The 8917-nt window shown below is 34.3% G+C and overlaps 1 protein-coding gene across 1 annotated transcript; it reads left to right on the top strand.

The window, feature by feature from the left end:
* Positions 1 to 2093: 2093 nt before the first annotated feature.
* LOC129901651 (ubiquitin-conjugating enzyme E2 34-like) lies at positions 2094 to 8464 on the top strand. Its single transcript, XM_055976898.1, has 10 exons — positions 2094 to 2223; positions 4268 to 4382; positions 4830 to 4889; positions 5312 to 5350; positions 5542 to 5605; positions 5731 to 5792; positions 5883 to 5922; positions 6548 to 6575; positions 7501 to 7592; positions 7987 to 8464. Coding segments are annotated over exons 2-10 (645 nt in total). The 5' UTR covers positions 2094 to 2223; positions 4268 to 4381; the 3' UTR covers positions 8246 to 8464.
* Positions 8465 to 8917: the final 453 nt, after the last annotated feature.

The following is an 8917-nucleotide window of genomic DNA, read 5'->3' as shown; positions in this document are numbered from 1 at the left end:
TGTCAAGCAAAACTTTAGTGGGCCCTATTCTTTTGGATGAATAAATTTTAAAAAAATTACAACTACATGCCATAGAAATTTGAATAAAGACCACACTTTCAGCAATTGAAGAAGCAGGTGGCGCGTACCACAGAAGTTATATGTGCACAGTTTGGGGTCCACAAGTCAAGGCAGTAGTACTCTTTTAGAGAGGACAGATGAATAAATAAAGAAATGTGCTTGGCTTTTTTGTCCAACAAAGAAATAATATAACAATAACGGTATTTAGTACAAGACATTCAGAGCAATTAATTTTTGATATACCCAAATTGCCCCTTGGTCGGCAAGCAAGCATGTCGACCAAGAGCTGCTTCGACTAGACTCTTATATATAGTAAGTTATGTTGGAATTAGCTGAAAAGGGCTACAAAATGAAATTATATTAAAAAGGCTAAAAAAAATGTCTTTTAACCTTCTTAGGCCATCTAGTGTCAATAGTTTCAAGTTGAAATTATTTCTAGAAATCTAGTTTAGTGCTACGTGTGAAATGACGTGGTACACAAAGTCACTTCAAAGAGTCAATGAAATTATGTCACGTGTCAAAATGACATAATATGCTTATCAAATCAAAGGTCAATGAAAATATGTCACGTGTACATGTGATATCTTCTATGACGATAAAAAAGTTGGTTATATATTAAATGATTTTCCATATTTAAAAAGTTGGATGTCTATATATTGAAACAATAGTTCTAAGTTCTTTCATATCTTTTCTTCTCGCTTCATCTCATCAGCAGCGGCAAATCTCTTAGAGCTTGAGATTTGCAATTTTCCTTTGTTGGACAATACGTTGTATGGACAGAGTGATCACCAGTTTTGAATCGGTAATTCTCTTGATTTTATAAAAATCTTTGATTTGGAATTTTAGATATAGTATCAAACTCTTTATTATAAAGTCTTGTTCTGCTCTACTTTTTTATAATGTCATCAAAAGTTTGAAAGTTAAACACATTCACAATCATGTTTTTTGATCAATTTTGTATCGATATGTTGAGTCATTTATGCCTTATGTTTGACATCAAGATTTAATATTCTCCCTCTGCTTATGTGAGTTTTATCCACCTTTTTTACTCTGCTTGTTACTGACTTCCGATGAGCTCTTACTTTTTTGAAAGGTTGAACATGACAAAAAATTTATTGTAACAAATTAAGAATCATAATAAAATCTTGGCTCATGTTGATTTTGCGTTTGCATATAAAATAGGCATGTCCCAAGAGAATGAAGGAACATCACCCTTTGCCGCATCGCACAGAAAAAATGTAATTAAAGATATTCTAATTTTTGATATAGATGTGACACATTTTATTAATGGTAGGAGTATATTTGCACTATATGTAAATAACGGTAAAATTATTCCATTTCTGATAGTTTAGGATGAATTTTAGTCTTATTCCCTAAGTTAAAAATGGATCAAATCGATATGGAAGTTTGTTGATTTTTAAGCGTAGATTTGACCCATTTTATTAACAACATATGTGTTTTGTAATGCCAACATCAGCATTGCCTAAACCTCTATGTTGCGATGATTATTCAATAATCCCGTTAGGTGCATATTGAATTCTTCCTGAATTTTCGAATGTTTCAATACAGGTGCCTCAATTATTATTTTTAATAGCCTGAGCAACTTAAAGACTTTAGCTAATAGCATTTAATTAATAATGTTACTTCAAAAGAAAAAGAAGGAGTGATGATAAAATAAAACAAAATTTTCAGATCTAAAGGATAAAGAATTTTTTTTTGTTAACCCCAGGCCAATGACAGTTCAACTGTTCTTTCTAGCAGTGCTATAGCACGCTATGTTTTAATCGAGTCAAATTTCTTATTTTACCAGTGCTATTGCAATTTCTTAATATGATCATTATTATTGAAACATTTCAAGATTTGCATGCTTCAAATTAATTTTTTTTATATATCATGTTTCTAGTTGTGTTTAATGAGTGATAAAATAGGCGTCGTTAATAAAATATTAATGACCACTAACTTTAAATTCAACATTTTTCTCAATATCATATACTATGAGGGAAATGTTGAATCTAAAACAAATACATTTTTCATCAATATTTTATCAAATAGGAAAAAGGTACTAATGTGGGCTGCAGAAGAAGAGTCAGAGAAACTTCAATAAAGGGTCAAAGCTCCAGTTGGGGATTTGAGATTCTCAATTTCAATTCCCTTTTCAGTGCGGTAATCTCTTTGTACCTACACTTTCCTTCACTTCAACTCTCTAATTGTCGGTTATTTTGCAATCTAATTTGGTGAATTTTGCTATAAATTCTGCATTAGATTGAATATATAGTCATATAATTCAGATGTCTTAAGTATAAATGACTTTTTCTGTTATTGTATGTGATTGCCGAGAGAAAGTAGAATGGAGAGAGAGAGAGAGAGAAGAGGGTTCCATTGATGGAGGTTGGAAGGAAACGAGAACAAGTGAAAATAAACGAAGTAAATGGTTTCGGGTCGGGTATGAGTTGTAATCTAAAATTCGGGGATAGGTTCTTTGCTTTTGAGCTTGCCTAGTGTCCCTTTGTCTAAATTAGGGGCAAATTACACGTTGTTTGGATGGTTGTTACCCATTGTACTATTAGTTTAAATATCATGCTTGTTTTGAGTGTGACTTAAATTTTATTTTATTGTATCGTGTAAATTCATTATTAGGTAGTGATGAAAAGTCTTATTTCGTATAATGGCATTGTTCTCAATATATATTTTTATTTCGTTTTGTCTTTATTTATTATTTAATAATTCTATTTTATTCTTTTCCTATGCTACTTTTCTTATAGATTTATCATTTAAATCATTGACGTGTCACATTATGTAACGACAAAGAACGATACAATCTATCCAAACTATACAATACGATACATCTATTGTTACATAATGTCACACATCAACAATTTGAATGATATACCTACAAGAAAAGTATAGCACGGGGTAAAGCTACTATGAAACGGTAGTGTAAAGAATATAATAAGATTATCAAATAAAAAGTAAAGATAAAATGAGAATAAAATATTAAGGTAACAACGTGATCACACCAAAGCGGTCATTATACAAAATAAGACTTTTTGTCGTTCCCTAACGATGAATTTAAATGGTACGATACGATAAAATTTAAGTAACAATCAAAACAAACATTATATTTAAACTAACAATACAATAAGTAACAACCATCCAAACAAGGTGTTAGTGGCAAAATATAAGGGTAGGGTCGTAGTTGAATGGTACTCATCAGAGGGAGGTTATATTGAACTATTTCGAATAGTACAAGGGTATATTTGATTGTTTTCACTATAAAATATTGTGAATAATTAAATTTTTGGTTCTCAGATAGTTTGAAAGACTTAGGTTCACCAAAATGTCATGTGTGATAACAGATCATGCATTTCTTGGCTTTGTACTTTTTCACATGCAACAGATTTCTGTGTAGAAAAGATGGACATCAACTGCTTCAGCCAAGCTGTAGAGTGGCTCCAATCGTATTTTATAGCTCACCAATGATTCTAAGTCCACATGTTTATCCTCTAATATGATTGTTTTGAGACACAATTCATACACTATGATGCTCGAATAGCTGGTTTATTATATATTGTTATACTTCTATTCAAGTATGTCTAGATATTTTTCCCTTGAGTGCTGAAGAGAAGGGAATTGAAAGGTGTTGATCCCTCATATTAAGAACATACACAGACCTCTCAACAGATAGCTAATTTCTTTTCCAACAAATCAAAACAAAATTCAATTCTATTGTAGAAAGACTCTCTCTCTGGTAAAGATAAAAAAGTTCGCTGCTTTGCCTGGACGATGTACCTGGTGAATTTTATTGGGGAGAAGATGAGCAGCACCCGTCACCCAAAAATTCAAGATTACAGCATTTTATCGTTTGGGATTTTGGGAAGTTCGGAGGTTCCTTAGAAATCTACTGATGTCCCTCTAACTTCTGAAAATTCATATTAATCCTTCTATAAATAAGTTCCTTCCCTCTTCAGTTCCTGGCTTCACCACTTTCTAAGTGTTTGTTCTTGTGGAATTGATGACCATGCTTAGCTGGAGGATAAGATTATATCCTTTAGCCTCTTTTTCTTTATGTTTCTGCACTGATTGATATTGACTTAATTTTTCTTTGGCTATGTTTTTAAGAATCATATACCCACGTCATTCTTAATTTTTTTCCCTTTACTTTAAATTTTTTGTTTTTTAATTCAAAATCTCATATGTTTACTTGTAGAGAATAAGTGAAACTCCAAGTATCATCCTGTAGTTTCCCTGCATTTTGAAGCTTAGACCTGGCAGAAAAGGCATGTGTAAAGCGACTCCAGAAGGAATATAGAGCACTTTGTAAAGTATGTATCTTTGTTCCTTCGGTGAATGTATTATACATAAATTTGTTGCATTACAAGGCAGCTACCTTTACTTCCCATGAAAATGAATATGTCAGAGGTGCTACTTAAAGTGCAGGTTAACCACATTGGATCTTACATATTATGAACTCTAGTTGTGACTTTCATCTTCTTGCCCCTCATGACATTACCACTTGGAATTTATTGTAGCTTAACATTTGTTAATTTAGTTGAAGTTCTTTGCTTTTCTCTGCCTGATTGTCAGAGGTGAAAGCATGGCACTTCTATTATTATTTCCTATACAACTAGGACCTAATTTTTTTTTTCGTGGACTTATTGGTATTGGACAACAACTACTGTGCCTTTGTTAATTGGACTCTTCTTCCCGATGTATGTTTGGACATTTATACTCTGATCTGAATCCTCAGAAAGTGATGAAGCTTGTGATAGTGCAGGAACCTGTCTCCCATGTTGTGGCCCGCCCTTCTCCAAATGATATTCTTGAGTGGCGTAAGTCCCTGCTGCTTGTTCTCTCAACCTGTATTTGTCAATATATTTAGTAGAACATATTGGTTTTCATGAACTTTGTCTAGTTCCTTTTCTTTTTCCCAAATAAGCAGACTATCTTATTCCTTTCCTTTTGATACCTCCTTTGCATGAATTTTTGTTTTCACTTGTTTGTGCCCCATGCATCTAAATAAACTATTGTAAGGCAGTCTAATAAGGAGCGAAATTGACACAAAACTCCTAAATGAAATGGTGATAAAGGAATAAAATTGTCATGTATCATCTGATGCTCTTCTTCTAGTACATATATTACTAGGCTTACTTGCCAATGTGCTATACTTTTAGCTTCTTTTCGTCAGATGACTCATTACCTGTTTGCTTTGCTTTTCCTAATCTTCCGACTTTTACCCAAATCTCATGTCCAGATTATGTTTTGGAGGGGAATGAAGGAACACCCTTTGCAGGTTTCTACTTTCTCTAACTACCTTTGATATTTATTTTGACAATGCACTTATACTGTAATGTGATGCACCTTTCTTCCCAAACCTTGTCCTTTGACAATCTTTTTATCACCTTTGAATACTCAGTTGTTATTCTCTGAGTTAGTCTATCTTTTGGTTGTTGCTTGTGAAATGTTGCCAACTCCAATAATAAGGTGGATTATATTATGGTAAGATCAAGTTTCCTCCAGAATATCCATTTAAACCTCCTGGAATCAGGTAATCTATATTCAGATGAGTTTTGATTATCCCAGACTTGTTTCTACTCTTTGAGCAATGTGTCTCTGTAAGGCTTTTCTTTTTTGGTTTTTGGATCACATCAACTATGTTTGCTTTGTCTGTAGCATGGTTACTCCAAATGGAAGGTTTATGACGCAAAAGAAAATTTGTTTATCTATGAGTGATTGTAAGTGTTTATAGAGTGCATTATAGTTACTATTATCTGTTGTTTTGAATTCGGTGTTCCTGACCTTCGTTTTGCCATATTGCTTCACAGTTCACCCAGAGAGCTGGAACCCGATGTGGTCTGTGTCAAGGTAATAACTTACAATATACTTATCAAAGAGTAAAACATATGGTGATTTATCTGGCAATAGTTACTTTAGGGCTTTCTTGGTACAAGAATTTTATTTTTCTCCATTTTTATTTCTGAGTATGTTAGAACAAGGCGAGTTTGTTCAAAATAAAACCTGTATTACTGTGAAAATAATTGTTTCACTTCTTTTTTTCTGAGAAAAAATGTGTTCACTTCATTTATCAAATTTGGTTTTCAGCATTTAAAAGATGAATAAATAAAACGTTGGTTTTCAGAACCACTTCCCCTCGAACTTCCACCTCACCGCTACCCATACAAAGCCCCCAAGCAGGAATCCCCTTCACCCTACCTTTTCCACTCATTTGTCCCCCTCACCACCCCACAGCTCTCATCTTTTTCAATCAAATTTATCTGAAAATCTTTATTTTGCCCACCAAAATTATTTCCACTTTTTGTATAACAAAAATGTGATATGAAATATTTTTCTGATTACTATTCAGAACAAAGTAGCAAAAACCTGTTTGTTTTTTTTTGTTTTCCGAAATAAGTTGAAAATTTACCATTATTATTTTGGCTTCATACTCATATTTATTCATTTGGATTGATCTTCCTTCACTTTCCTGCAGCATACTCACTGGACTGCTCTCTTTTATGGTAAAGGACCTGCTTTCCTTTTCATTACTGATTTATTTTTTGGGTTGTGCTCTTTTTTTAGTTAATGCTCATTTCTTTCATGTGTAGGACAGTTAGGTTCTTCTGTCTTTACGCATCAAGCAGCACTAAACAAAATAAGGTCCTTATTTTGAACTCACCAGCTATAGGCTGAAATTAATCCTATCTCATCCCACTACATCAGGACCTATTTACCATACCACCTTCGAATGGTGCAACAGAGAGGTGGGGGCTGCCTTGAATTCTTCCTATATTGCCCTTTGTCTGCTTAGAAAACTGCACTAACCCTCCCAGTTATCCACCCCGTCTGTGAGGATGCCTTTCTCTTTTCTATCTTTAGAAATGGTTACTGCTTCTTGACACTGTCACTTAAGCATTCTTACTGTCTTTCCAGCCTCTCCTCCTGCCCCCCCCCCCCCCCCTCCCACACACACACACACATAGAGAGAGAGGGGGAGATGTGAAGAGACCCTGTGGTGGATTAATTTGTATCTTCTTTCTGTGATTGTATAATAGTACCTATTTTTGGTTAGAAAAGAATCCATGGCTGCACTTAATTTTTTTCCGACTTTGTTGTTCCTCTCCGTCTCCGTTTGCTAAATAGAGACTTCAAGAAGCTTCTAGTTATGTTGGAAGCCCTTAGCCCCTTCTTATTATTAGTAAGATAGGTTGTCTTGGTTCCGTAACATGGATCATTTCAAATATGGAACCCCATCCACTATATTTTAGTAAGCTGAATAATAGGTCATATTAAGCCTGCATTATCCACAATGCTTATTGTAGTTATCTTGAAAACCATAGACGACTAAATCCATGAAATATTCTACATCCTATAGTTCAAAATCTCTTTTTGCTTCCCAAACATTCATTTGCATTAGTGGCAACATTTATGTCTCCCATCCTGCAGATGGACACCAGCTCTACCACAGGCAGTGTAACAACAACAGTTGCTGAGAAACAGAAGCTTGCTAAGGCTTCTCTTGCTTTCAATTGTAAAAAGTGGGTCAACTACGAGTTTGACGCTGCATACCTTGTATTTATTGCAGATAATTGCATTAAGCTGTATCGTTCATGCAGTACAACATCTGTTACATGATAATTGATCTACTAAAAAAAAAAGGGCAGCCCGGTGCACTTAAGCTCCCGCTATGCGCAGGGTCCGGGGAAGGGCCCGACCACAAGGGTCTGTTGTACGCAGCCTTACCTTGCATTTCTGCCAGAGGCTGTTTTCAAGGTTTGAACCCGTGACCTCCTGGTCACATGGCAGCAACTTTACCAGTTACTCCAAGGCTCCCCTTCTATGATAATTGATCTACTATTTTCATAATATTGTCAATTGTTTTAACTGCACCTTCTATTTGATCCCAGTTAACTCACTATTTTTTTATGACAGCCCTGCCTTTAGAAAATTGTTTCCAGAATATGTGGAGGAGTATGAAGAGCAGCAGCTCCTGGTGCATTCTGTTCAGGAGCAAGTGTCATCCATGCCAACTCAAGCGGAAAATTGCACACCCTTATTGGATGGTTTGAATAGAGTAGAGCCCCGTAAGGACATGGAAATCCAACGGAGGAAATCTTTGCCAACTTGGTTGTTGCTGTTGCTAGTATCAATTTTTGGTGTCGTTATGGCTCTGCCGCTACTTCAGCTTTGATGGTGAGTTCCATTAGCAGGGAACTTGCTACCCTGTAGAACAAAGCATCCGAAATCTATGGTTGTGTAATACTTATATGTGTAATTACCATTAGTGCAAAATGTTCTAGGTTTGCCATATATCTCTTGGGAATGTATAGGCATGCCTTTACCCTTGCAAGATGTTGTGGTTACACCAACATTTGGTAAATGCAAGTTTAGAAAAGTAAATTTAATTTCACATTGGTTAGCATCTCCATTAAATAGTTAATGTGGCAATCCTCAAGGGCACTAGCCTCTAGACATTAAATAGTTAATATGGCAACCGCTCAAATTTTATTTAGACAATTGAATTATGTTTCCCGCGGGTATGAAAGATTATAAAATGTCAATATATATTTATTCAGACATGTAATTGATTTCATATAGAAAAACGTTTAGTTAGTAATTAAATGACTTTCAACAAAGTCATAAGTTATTATTACGGAACAAAATACTATTATGGACCAAAAGAAAATACAAACTTACAATAATAATTTTTTATGTAAAAAACAAAATAAGAGAAATCATAAAGAGAACTACAATAAATAAATAAATAATGCAACATTATTCTTATAATCTTAATCATTAAAAAATAAAAAAGGAAAAAACACAAATTAATAGGCTAATGTGCTCATTTCTACAAAGTCTTACA

Source organism: Solanum dulcamara, chromosome 8 (genome assembly GCF_947179165.1).
Source record: "Solanum dulcamara chromosome 8, daSolDulc1.2, whole genome shotgun sequence".
Classification (NCBI taxonomy): Eukaryota; Viridiplantae; Streptophyta; class Magnoliopsida; order Solanales; family Solanaceae; genus Solanum; species Solanum dulcamara.
This window is presented reverse-complemented; position numbering and strand designations above follow the sequence as displayed.